General features: G+C 49.3%; 2 protein-coding genes across 6 annotated transcripts in view; one reads left to right on the top strand and one right to left on the bottom strand.

Annotated features, from left to right (window-relative positions):
* Positions 1–13096, bottom strand: part of ARNT2 (aryl hydrocarbon receptor nuclear translocator 2) — a 203414-nt gene that overhangs the window by 186834 nt on the left and 3484 nt on the right. Inside the window, exon 1 of one of the 3 annotated variants that reach the window (XM_061394572.1) lies at positions 5203–5361. The exons of 1 other annotated variant lie outside the window; for it this stretch is intronic. In XM_061394572.1, the coding sequence (XP_061250556.1) occupies positions 5203–5233 (31 nt within the window). In that variant the 5' untranslated portion in view covers positions 5234–5361. Of the gene's footprint in view, positions 1–5202; positions 5362–13096 lie in introns of those variants that run through there. One more of the 3 variants, XM_061394571.1, reaches the window with a different exon arrangement.
* The window catches only part of CTXND1 (cortexin domain containing 1), a 116781-nt gene continuing 107921 nt past the window's right edge, over positions 4237–13096 (top strand). The window contains exon 1 of one of the 3 annotated variants that reach the window (XR_009732085.1): positions 4237–4875. The gene's annotated coding sequence lies outside the window, so the exon portion shown is untranslated. Of the gene's footprint in view, positions 4876–5631; positions 6214–13096 lie in introns of those variants that run through there. The other 2 variants (XR_009732083.1, XM_061394584.1) reach the window with 2 other exon arrangements.

The following is a 13096-nucleotide window of genomic DNA, read 5'->3' as shown; positions in this document are numbered from 1 at the left end:
AGCCAGACATCCTGGAATGTTAAGTAAAGTGAGCCTTAGGAAGCATCACTACGAACAAAGCTAGTGGAGGTGATGGAATTCCAGTTGAGCTATATCAAATCCTGAAAGATGATGTTGTGAAAGTGCTGCACTCAATATGCCAGCAAATTTGGAAAACTCAGCAGTGGCCACAGGACTGGAAAAAGTCAGTTTTCATTCTAATCCCAAAGAAAGCCAATGCCAAAGAATGCTCAATCTACTGCACAATTGCACTCATCTCACACGCTAGTAAAGTAATGCTCAAAATTCTCCAAGCCAGGCTTCAGCAATATGTGAACCATGAACTTCCAGATGTTCAAGCTGATTTTAGAAAAGGCAGAGGAGCCAGGGATCAAATTGCCAACATCTGCTGGACCATTGAAAAAGCAAGAGAGTTCCAGAAAAACATCTATTTCTGCTTTATTGACTACGCCAAAGTCTTTGACTGTGTGGATCACAATAAACTGTGAAAAATTCTGAAAGAGATGGGAATACCAGACCACCTGACCTGCCTCTTGAGAAATCTGTATGCAGGTCAGTAAGCAACAGTTAGAACTGGACATGGAACAACAGACTGGTTCCAAATAGGAAAAGGAGTATGTCAAGGCTGTATATTGTCACCCTGCTTATTTAACTTATAGACAGAATACATCATGAGAAATACTGGGCTGGAAGAAGCACAAGCTGGAATCAAGATTGCGGGGACAAATATCAATAACCTCAGATATGCAGATGACACCACCCTTATGGAAGAAAGTGAAGAGGAACTAAAAAGCCTCTTGATGAAAGTGAAAGTGGAGAGTGAAAAAGTTGGCTTAAAACTCAACATTCAGAAAACGAAGATCATGGCATCTGATCCCATCACTTCATGGCAAATAGATGGGGAAACAGTGAAAAAAGTGTCAGACTTTATTTTTTTGGGCTCCAAAATCACTGCAGATGGTGATTGCAGCCATGAAATTAAAAGATGCTTACTCCTTGGAAGAAAAGTTATGACCAACCTAGACAGCAAATTAAAAAGCAGAGACGTTACTTTGCCAACAAAGATCCGTCTAGTCAAGGCTATGGTTTTTCCAGTGGTCATCTATGGATGTGCGAGTTGGACTACAAAGAAAACTGAGCACCAAAGAATTGATGTTTTTGAACTGTGGTGTTGGAGAAGACTCTTGAGAGTCTCTTGGACTGAAAAGAGATCCAACCAGTCCATCCTAAGGGAGATCAGCGCTGGGTGTTCATTGGAAGGACTGATGTTGAAGCTGAAACTCCAATACTTTGGCCACCTGATGTGAAGAGCTGACTCATTTGAAAAGACCCTGATGCTAGAAAGGACTGAAGGCAGGAAGAGAAGGGGACGACAGAGGATGAGATCGTTGGATGGTATCACAGGCTCAATGGACATGAGTTTGAGTAAGCTCTGGGAGTTGGTGACGGACAGGGAGACCTGGTGTGCTGCAGTCCATAGGGTTGCGAAGAGTCAGATATGACTGCGTGACTGAATTGAACTGAACTGATCTTGCCATCAACAGTCTTCTAAATACCATGAAATTCAGTGTGTAAAGACACTGGACATGGGACTTCCCTGGAGGTACAGTGGTTAAGAATCTACCTTCCAGTGCAGGGAACATGAGTTTTATCCCTGGGTGGGGAACTAAGATCCCACATGCCCACGCAGCAACTAAGCCCAGGTGCCACAACTAGAGAAAGCCCACACCTGGCAATGAAGACCTAGTGCAGCCAAAAATAAAATAATAATAATAAATTTTAAAAAATCAGCCACTGCCATAGAATCAGCAACCAAGACAGGGACAGCAAATGACCTAGAAGTAGGGAGGGGTCCCCAGTGGCTCACTTGCCTGCCAAAGCAGGAGACACAGTTTGATTCCTGGGTCGGGAAGATCCCCTGGATGATGGCATGGCAACCCACTCCATTATTCTTGCCTGGAGAATCCCATGAACAGAGGAGCCTGGTGGGCTACAGTCCATGGGGTCAAAAACAGTCAGAGACGAACAAGCAACTAAGCAGCAGCAGCAGGGAGGGGTCAGGGGCCCCAGGAGATGGGAGCTAAACCCACGGACTACGATGGCAGATCTCATAACAGCAGGGGGCCAAACCCATCCTGCTCCAAAGACCACGGCAGGTGAGGGACTTCCCTGGTGGTCCAGTGGCTAAGACTCTGTGCTCCCCATGCAGGTGGCCAGGGTTTGATCCCTGGTCAGGGAACTAGACCCCTGCCGCCACTAAAGATCCTTCACGCTGCAACAAAGACTTAAGATCCCCAGTGCCCAACTGAGACCTGGCCCAGCCAAATAAATAATTTCTTTTTTTAAAGAAAAGATGGGTAAGTAAGAGAAAAGTCAACCACCTAAAGGAATTTTTTCCCTTGGGAAGATCGCATCATGCTCAGTATCTCTGGTATCACTGCCAACAGAGAAAAACAGACACCCAACTGTCTCTATCAAGCAAGTTGGGTGTTTATAAATAATAAAAACAACTCCCTCCACTTGCACAGTTCAAGTGTTCCAAAGTCTAAGGCACCAGCAGTCATGTGCTCAGCATGGCCAAGGCTGGCAGTTGCCCTGTATTTATTACATTTGCCTCATGGAACAATGTGATACACAAAATGTATTAAACAGCAATGTTATGCTATGTATGTATGTATGTATGCATTCATGCATGCATGCGTGTGTGTGTGTGTGTGTGTGTGTGTGTGTGCATGCTTAGCCGCTCAGTCGTGTCCGACTCTTTGGGACCATGTCCCACCAGGCTCCTCTGTCCACGGGATTCTCCAGGCAAGAATACTTGAGTGGGTTGCCACTGGGGAAACCCCATAGCCTACATATATTAATGTACATTGCCTCTGATTTTATTCCTATTTCCATTATAAACCTATATTGGACTAAAATATCCTCATTTAACATCCTTTGCTTATCCTAATATAACATTTAAATCCATCAACTTAACATTGATCTTTAAGTAGCTGAACAGGTTGAACTTGTAGGCTTCAATCACAAGCAAACTGGCAAAGCTGTTTTCAAACTCAGCATCTGGACAGGAGACTCATCTGTTCTTCCTAGACTCCCTATTTCTGCAAACGGAACCTCCGTCCTTAGAGCTACTCAGGCTCCTCACCTCTGTGTCTGTGTCTCCTTTAAGCCTACCCCTAATCTAAGAGGTGCAAGTCTGAGCTCCTCCACCTGCCCAACAGTACTGTCCTTCCTCTCTGTGTTCCAAGTCAGGGCCACTAAGTCCCTCCTCCCCAGCACCTGCCTCATCTCAACCCGGCCCCTCTGTTTCCAGTCTTGCTCCCTCATTCCTATGTTACCTCAAACCTGAGCTAACAAATTAATCTCCCAGAAGCACTGTGATCATGTAACTTCCCTGTGCAATATCATAGAGAATTCTCTTAATGTGGAATGCGGGAGTCCATACTCCTCAGTCGGTCCACTCTAAAGCCTGTTGTTGTTCAGTCCTGTCCAACTCTTTGTGACGCCATGAACTGCACCAGGTCCGGCTTTCCTGTCCTTCACTATCTCCTGGAGTTTACTCAGACTCATGTCCATTGAGTCGGTAATGTCATCCAACCATCTCATCCTCTGTTGTCCTCCTCTCCTCCTACTCTAAAGTCTGCTGCTGCTGCTACGTCACTTTAGTCGTGTCCGACTCTGTGCGACCCCATAGACGGCAGCCCATCAGGCTTCCCGTCCCTGGGATTCTCCAGGCAAGAACACTGGAGTGGGTTGCCATTTCCTTCTCCAATGCATGAAAGTGAAAAGTGAAAGTGAAGTCGCTCAGTCGTGTCCGACTCTATTGACCCCATGGACTGCAGCCTACCAGGCTCCTCCATCCATGGGATTTTCTAGGCAAAAGTACTGGAGTGGGGTGCCATTGCCTTCTCCACTGTAAAGTCTGGCCACTGCCAAACCGCTCGGTGTGAAATTCTCCGGCTTAGAGTCCCAACACTCACTGCATCTGCGCATGCTCAGAGTAAGTCCGCCGTGACTCACACCATGCCTCCCACCTGCAAGTGGCTTTCGCACCTGGGTCTGTGTTCCAACTCTTCCAAGTGCAGTTCTAAAGTGCCCAGTCTCCAAAAGCTTTGCCTTACTACTTCAGATGAAACTGATCCTTCCTTTCTAACTTTTTTTTTCCTTTGCTAGACACTGCGTATGTTCGCCCCCGCCCCCCACCCGCGCCCCCCGCCTCCACCCGCGCCCTCCCCCCCCACTACGACCTCCGACCTCCGGCTACCAGGAATTTCCCGAGGGCTGGCCTCTGTCTGACTCCCTCGCACCCTCCACCGGGGCCGAACACCACGCCACGGCCATAGCAGTCACTGCACAGCACCCAAAACTTTGTAGCAGTCAGCCCAGCTGTCCGCCTTTCCATTCTCAAGACACCTTTCCGGCCGTCCTATTCACAAGGTAGAGCATTTCTCCAAACACAACAGAATTTCTCTGCTACTATTCCAAACCATGTCGTTATTCCCACTTGATCAGGACCTCTTCTCATTTTTTTGAAATCCGCCCAGTAAGCAGAGTTGTCATAGACAGCACCCTGGGAGCTGGTCAGCCTTATAAAGCAGAGGACGTTGAATTGGCCTGGGCTTCTCCACGCTGTTTCTACAGGCTGTGTGCATGTGTGTCTACTAAAGATGGGGACACACAGTAGCTAGTCGCCAAGGGATCAAAGGACCAGAGCTTGAGGGGACCATCCCGGAGTTCCACCCTGTTGAATCCTGGCTCCGAACTTTTCCCTTCATCAGCGCTGTACCCTCCTACCCGTCCCGACCGGCTGACGCCTGATGCTACAGGGGCCCGGGCCGGAAGAGAAAAAGGCGCTGGATGGGGAAGGCGAAGGTGGGTATTTTCGGAACTTCAGGGGATCCCGGACAGGCGCTTCTGGTTCCCAGGGATGCGAGGCCGGCGTGCGCCGCCCGCGGGCCGGAGGGGACGCATCCCCGAGATCGGGACGGGCAGAGACCGGGATGGAGATCCTGGAGCTGGTGCTGAGGCTGAGGCTGCCGCGCAGAATGACAGCGCCCCGCTCTACCCCACCCGGGGATGGGGGTGTCCAGCTCCCCCGCTCCGCGTCCCCGGGGGCGCTCGGCGCGCCCAGCCCCTCCCGCCCGCTCCGGCCCCAGGCAGGGCCCGCGGGTTGCCGCGGGGCCCGCGGCCGCTACTCACCCGGAGGGTTGACGGCCGCCGGGGTTGCCATCTTGCTCGGGAGGCTGGGCGCGCGCCGGGCGGGGGCGCGGAGCGGGGGCGGCGTGGAGCCGGGCTCCCCCCCGGGGCAGACGCGGCCGGCGCAGGCCCAGGCGCCACCGCCGCCGCCCCTCCGCCGCCCCTGCGCCGCCACACAAAGGACGGCGCGGGCGGGCGCTGCTCCGCGCTCTCCCGCCGCCCGGCCGCCCGCGCCCCCGCCTCTGTCGCCTCCGCCCCCTCCCCGGCCTCCTTCTCCGGCCTCAGCCTTTGTCACACGCGGGGGGCGCCCGGCCGCCGCTCCCCGGGCCGGGCCGCAGCACCGCGAGACTTGGGGCGGCGGGCGGCCGGACCCCCAAGTCGGGGGCCGCCCCCTCGGGGCCGCTCAGGTGCCCAGGCTCGGGCTGGAGGCGCGCCCCCTCCCCGCTCTCCAGGTCCGAGTCTCCCCTCGCCCACCCCCACCCCCACCCCGGGGGTCCCGGACACAGCTCGAAGGGGCGCTGTTCCTGGGCCAGGGGGCCGGGCCCGAGAGGGTGGGGGGCCGCCCATTAAGATTCAGAGGGAAGATGGAGAGAAACAAAGGCGCCCCAGTGCTGCCCACTTAGCATGCCGGCGCCGCGCCGTTCGGCTCCCAGGGCCGAGACTCCTAAGGCCCCCGGCACCTCCAAGGCCACGGACACGGAAGGAAGCTGCCGAGGGCACCCAGCGAACACCAGACCCGGGAAACTGTGCAGGATTCGGCCCTTGGAAAGGCTGTCAGCTCGACTTCCCTTTCTGCACAGTGACTGTCTTTGGTTATCACCCGAAGTTGTTGCAGGAGCTTTTACACAACCACCTGAGAATTTAAGAGTCTCTGAGAGCTTTTGTTTGCCTATCCTGGTGAAGTTAGCCATAGAGAGCTGGGAGGGACTGTTTCTTCGCCAGACAGCACGGTTGCTCATAGGAAGGAGATGGCACCCACTGAGAAGGCTCCAGTGACGAATGAACCCCTCCCAGGTGAGACCCACAAAGGGCAAGACGGCCTCTTAATGTGGACACGTTTGCAAAAACATCAGACTGTCTTAAATCCTTACAAAGAAGCACTTGGTGGAGAAGGAGGGGGCGAGTAGAGAAAAAATGCTTGGGATGTTATTTTCAAATCAGCATTTTCTTCCAGGGGAGTATTTGTCACTATTGATTTGACTAATAGGCGCTTAATGATATTCATTTGTTTATCGATTCCATGAAATTGAATGTCTGCTGTGTGCCTGGACAAGGCGATGTATTGGGTGGACCATGGAAAGAGAGCCACAGGGGCTCTGCCCTCCCTGTACTTCTAGTCTGAGTGGCCATGAGGGCAGCAGAATAAGGTGTTTGTATTCCAGAAGCACACAGCTGCTTGGGGCTCAGTATGGTCACTGGTGAATGAATGAATGGGGGCAGAGAGAGGCCAAAGTGATGAAGAACACACACACTATTCTGAAAAAATGAGCAGAATATGGAGAGGTGGAAAGAAAGACTCTTCAAGGGAAAACTAGGGCATGAATGCAACCAGCACCAAGGTGGGCCAGGCTGGTGGGACTTCCCTGGTGGTCCAGTGGCTAAGACTCTGACCTCCCAATGCAGGGGGCTCCTGGGTTCCATCCTTGGTCATGAGGCAGGAGATAGATGGGACCCACACTGAACAGTTTCTCCCTTATAGACAGAAACTCCATAATAGCAGAAATCCCGGGGCTTACCTGGTGGCTCAGTGGTAAAGAATCACCTGCCAATGGAGGGGACCCAGGGTTCCATCCCTGATCCAGGAAGATCCCACATGCCATGGAGCAACTAAGCCCTAGCACCACAACTATTGAGTCTGTGCTCCAGAGCTGAGAAGCCACAACTACTGAACCCACGTGCCCTAGCCACCGAAGTTTGCATGCCCTAGAGCCCATGCTCCCCAACAAGAGAAGCCACCACAATGAGAAGCTCAAGCCCTGCAGCTAGAGAGTAGCCCCTGTTCACTGCAACTAGAGAAAGCCTATGTGCTGCAAGGAAGACACAGCCCAGCCAAAAATAAATAAATAAAAATTATTTTTTTAAAAATAGTAGAAATTCCACAAAAACAGGATGACAGAGGAGGCTGTGCTTGCTAAGTCGCTTCAGTCGTGTCCAACTCTTTGTGACTCCATGGACTATAGCCCTCCAGGCTCCTCTGTCCATGGGATTCTCCAGGCAAGAATACTGGAGTGGGTTGCCTTGCCCTTCTCTAGAGAATCTTCCAGACCCAGGGATCAAACCTGAGTCTTTTATGTCTCCTGCAATAGCAGGTGGGTTCTTTACCACTAGCACCACCTGGGAAGCCCAAGGAGGACACTGGGCCCTGCCCAAATAAGACATAAAAGACCACATATTCCTCATTCTCAAAGTTAAGGAGGCCTCCCCGACTATATATGCACAGAAAGGCTCCATGGTGGTCAAAAAGGGAGGGGGCACCACCCTAGTCAGAGAAGGCAATGGCAACCCACTCCACTACTCTTGCCTGGAAAATCCCATGGGCGGAGGAGCTTGGTAGGCTGCAGTCCATGGAGTCGCTAAGAGTCGGACATGACTGAGCGTCTTCACTTTCACTTTTCACTTTCATGCATTGGAGGAGGAAATGGCAACCCACTCCAGTGTTCTTGCCTGGAGAATCCCAGGGACGGGGGAGCCTTGTAGGCTGCCCTCTATGGGGTCGCACAGAGTCAGACACGACTGAAGCAACTTAGCAGCAGCAGCAGCAGCCACCCTAGTAAGTGTTGTCAACCTACCCATAGGCCTCTTCGCTAGAGTCTGCCTTGGCTAAGAGATGCCCACGCGCACACTGAAGGGATCCTGAGATATACCAAATACAGAGTCAGTACCAGGCAAATCTAAATGATTGACCAGAGGAAACCTGGAAGAAATACCCACTAAAAGTGATTCAAACTACCACCAGGGCATGACTCTCTCTCTGAGCCTGCCTGTGTGTCTATCCACACCAACTGTACTCTAGTAAATACTGGTTTCACAACTTTCTATCTCTGTGGGAACTCTTTTCTGCAAAGCTGAAGGGCCTTGTCACTGACCACTGACCTAGTGACTAGGTCCTCTTATCTCCAAGACCCCATCTCAATCTCCGGTGGGGAACTGAAGCTCTACTTCAAACCACTGCAGGCCAAGGTTACCTGAGGTCAGTCAGGGAACTAGATCCCATGTACCACAACTATAAGACCAGGTGTGGCCAAATAAATTAATAAATATTAAAAAGTAATTAAAAAAAAAAGGTGGACCAGGCCTAGACAGATAATGAGGTATAGAGAGAGAACAGCTTGGGTACACCCCATCCTTGTATCAAGTCGCTGCCCCTGATTTTCCCAGCGTCAGTTAAATGAGAGCTCAGCCTCTCTTCCACATCCTCCCAAATGGCAGCACACTCAAATAACCCCATGCACTTAACAAATACACAGGGCCTCCTTGATGGCTCAGTGGTAAAAAATCCACCTGCCAATGCAGGAGACACAAGTTTGATCCCTGGGTCAGGAAGATCCCCTGAAGGAGGAATTAACAACCCATTCCAGTATTCTTGCCTGGAAAATCCCATAGAAAAAGGAGCCTGGGGGGCTACAGTCCATGGGGTCACAAAGAGTCAGACATGACTAGCGACTAATCAAGAACAACAAGGATATTTGACTGAAGATTTGTCACTCCATCTCAAGCAAGGTAAAAATCCATTTTTAATGCTTCTGCTACCCAGGCGATTCTTTTTTAGGCTCTGCTCTGTAAGAGTATCTTCACATAGGCCCCAGCATCACTGTACCCTCACTGCCACCAAACTCTTTCCCTTCTCCAACTTTCCACACCCCTTAGAAGTAAGCCAGTTTCTCTCCTTGGCATTCATATGTCAGCCACTCCATGTGGCTCATTTTGGTATTATCTCCAAATATATTTTGTAATAGTCTCCCTAAAAAACTAAAATTGTAGCGAACATGACCGTTTTACTCACAGACACACATATATTCAACTGTGCTGTTGAAAAGTGAAAAGTGAAAGTGTTAGTCGCTCAGTCATGTCCGACACTTTGCAACCTCACGGACTGTATCCCAACAGTCTCCTCTATCCATGGAATTCTCCAGGCAAGAATTCAGGAATGGGTAGCTATTCCCTTTTCCAGGGGATCTTCCTGACCCAGAAATTGAACACCTACATTGCAGGTGGATTCTTTACCGTCTGAGCCACTGGGGAAGCCTTAACTGTGCTGTCGCCTTCTCCCCATTTTTCTAAAATGTTACTCTGCAAATATCTTTAGTCCTTCTTTTTGCATTTGTCCATGGCAATAAAAGAATGTGGATGACTACAAGACACTGGGACACTTTGTGTCCTATAGTCTGCTTGGAGTCTGTGGTGCTGTGGTTTTTAGTAAGTAATAAACATATTTGAGTTTTAACAGAGAAGGAGACATTTCATCTTCTCCCCCAATCCCCACACCTTCCAGGTGGAAGGGCCTTTTGGCATCACCCAATTCAGCCCCCAGAGTTTGCAGATGAGAGAACTGAGACTCAAGGCAGGGAACTGACTTTCCCAAGGTCACACAGCTCAATAGCTAGATAAGATTTGGTGTTTTGTTTTGTTTTCTATTGAGCTGCATGAACTGTTTGTATATTTTAGATTAATCCCTTATCAGTTGCTTCATTTGCACATATTTTCTCCCATAATTTGTTGTTGTTGTTCAGTTGCAAAGTTGTATCCAGCTCTCTGAGACCCCATGGACTGCATGTAGCATGCCAGGCTTCCCTGTCCTTCACTGTCTCCCAGAACCTGCTCAAACTCATGTCCATTCAGTCAGTGATGCCATCCAATCATTCCATCCTCTGTCATCCCCTTCTCCTCCTGCCCTCAGTCTTTCCCAGCATCAGGGTCTTTTCCAATGAGATAGCTCTTCGCATCAGGTGGCCAAAGTATTGGAGCTTCAGCTTCAGCAACAATCCTTCAAATGAATATTCAGAGTTGATTTCCTTTAAGACTGACTGGTTTGATCTCCTTGCTGTCCAAGGGACCCTGGAGAATCTTCTCCAGTACCACAGTTCAAAACCATCAGTTCTTCAGCACTCAGTCTTCCATATGGTCCACCTCTCACATTCATACGTGACTCCTGGAAAAACCATGGCTTTGACTAGATGGACCTTTGTCACCAAAGTGATGTCTCTGCTTTTTCATATGCCATCTAGGTTTGTCGTAACTTTTCTTCCAAGGAGCAAGCGTCTTTTAATTTCATGGTTGCAGTCACCATATACATTATAGGGGTTGTGGTTTTGTTTTCTACATGGTTTTCTTTGCTCTGCAAAAGGTTTTACGTTTAATTAGGCCCCATTTGTTTATTTATGTTTTTATTTTCATCACTCTAGGCAGTGGGTCAAAAAGATCTTGCTATGATTTTTGTCAGAGTGTTCTGCCTATATTTTCTTCTAAGAGTTTTATAGTATCTGGCCTTACATTTAGGTCTTTCATCCATTTTGAGTTTAATTTTGTGTATGGTGTTAGGCAGTGTTCTAATTCCATTCTTTTACATGTAGCAGTCTAGTTTTCCCAGCACTACTTATTGAAGAGACTGTCTTTTCTCCATTGTATGCATTTGCCTCCTTTGTCATAGATTGTGCTGTGTGTGTGCTATGCTAAGTTGCTTCAGTCATGTCCAACTATTTGCAACCTCATGGATGGTAGCCCACCAGGCTCCTCTGTCCATAGGATTCTCCAGGTAAGAATACTAGAGTGAGTTTCCATGCCCTCCTGCAGAGGATCTTCCCGGCCCAAGGATTAAACCCAGGTCTCCTGCATTATAGGTTCTTTGCCGTCTGAGCCACCAGGCAAAGAACCCCTTTGTCATAGATTAGGTGACCTTAGGTGCGTGGGTTTACCCCTAGACTTTCTATCCTGTTCCAATGATCTGTATTTCTAGCCAGATAAGACTTGGAGCCAAGTCACCCACAGTGCCGGGATTTGGGGCTGGCGGTGGGATGAGGAGGGTGTTGAGAAGTAGTAGAGGAATGAGTGATTTGGGTGCTCATCCTCTCTTGTCTCTCAGTGTTAAATAAGTAACTACCCAGAAACATCGATTGTGGATGAAAACCCCACTCTTAAGTAAACAGTCTGAAACAGAGCGGTTAGTCATTGTTGAAAACTGAGTGGTATTTGCATAATACAATGTCTCTTGCTAATTATGAGAGCTAGTAGACTGTGACCAGTTAACAGGCTCAGGAATTCCACTCAAACGTTAAACAACCTAGAACTCTTTTAAATTCCAAATGAGGATCTTGCTTTGGAAGCTGAGATTTGCATTAAAACACACACACACAGACCCATGGGATTGGGTCCCACAGCATGTGATTCTGGGTATGGTGTTCCCAGAATGACTTGGGTTGCCAGACACAATGTTGGTAAGACTGGGTGGGGGAAAGCAAGCACCTTGACTCTGCTTGTATCCCTTTGCTATGAGAGACAGGACTTCCTTTGTATGATGCATAACATCCCAGGAATTGTTATCTTCTTTTAACTTTAAGATGGCAAGAGGCCAGGAATGCAAATACATGGCATGAAAATGTATACAACAGATACTACTAGAAATTCAGGAAGAAATTGGAGGGGTGGGATGGGAAGGAGGCTCAAGAGGGAAGGGATATATGTATAAGTATAGCTGATTCACATTGTTGTACAGCAGGAACTAACACAACATTGTAAGGGAACTATACTCCAATTAAAAATATATATGAAATGGAATTCAAGAAGAAACTGACAAAAATCACAGTGCAGATTTTAGCTAAGATTTTTCTGGTGGTTGACAGAATAACAACAAAAGCAACTATAAAACATGCTGATTTGAAGTTTATTATTTACTCTTGGCTGTAACTCGGGACCCCTAAGACTCTGCTCCTGAATCTGACTGAAGCTCTTCCTCTTAGCATGAGCCAGAGTTACTTGGCCCCCAGGGTGGCTGTGATTGAGTGGGTTTGCAGACAGTGACTGGACCATATAGGACAGGCATAATCTTCCTTCCTGGAGATGTTCGTCTCTTGGGAGATGCTCTCAAACTCTCTGAAACTCTGTGTGGCCCCCATGAATGGAGGGAGGCTGGGGCTGGCCCTGGCTCAGATGCCTGCCTCTACGCCAGCTGTGCCCATGAGGCAGGTGACTTTGACTGTCCCTTCTTGGGATAGGAGACCTGATCCTGTAAGAAGAATGAGGCTCCTGATGAAGCCCTGTGGCTGGAGCCATGAAGAAGCAGCGCTCAAGAACACAGGGCTGCCATTCCAAGAGAAGGATGGAATGGCTAGGAAGATGTTTGCACAGATGGCCGCTGCAAAGTGAGAGAAATGAAAGAAGGAGAAAAAATTAACAAAGAGAAATGCAGAAAGTGATATAGCAGGCAACGAAAGAAGCACTTACCAATTAGTCCAAGGGCTGAGCCTTTGGAAAGGACCTTTACCTCTGACACTCAATCTCCATTCCCCATCAACAATTACATTCTAGTAAAGTTCTACTGCTGCTGCCAAGTCACTACAGTTGTGTCCGACTCTGTGCGACCCCATAGACGGAAGCGCACCAGGCTCCCCCGTCCCTGGGATTCTCCAGGCAAGAACACTGGAGTGGGTTGCCAATTCCTTCTCCAATGCAGGAAAGAGATAAGTGAAAGGGAAGTCGCTCAGTCGTGTCCAGCTCTTAGCGACCCCATGGACTGCAGCCTACCAGGCTCTTCCGTCCATGGGATTTTCCAGGCAAGAGTACTGGAGTGGGGTGCCATTGCCTTCTCCGTAGTAAAATTCAGGACTTGTTATTTCCTACACACACCAGGAGGCTTCCTTTGCCCCACACCCCACCCCCATTCCTAATGGCTCAGTGGTAAAGA

The sequence above is a fragment of the Bos javanicus genome, chromosome 21 (assembly GCF_032452875.1).
Source record: "Bos javanicus breed banteng chromosome 21, ARS-OSU_banteng_1.0, whole genome shotgun sequence".
NCBI classification, from domain to species: Eukaryota; Metazoa; Chordata; class Mammalia; order Artiodactyla; family Bovidae; genus Bos; species Bos javanicus.
Note: the sequence above shows the minus strand (reverse complement) of the source record. Positions and strands in the feature narration are given on the sequence as shown.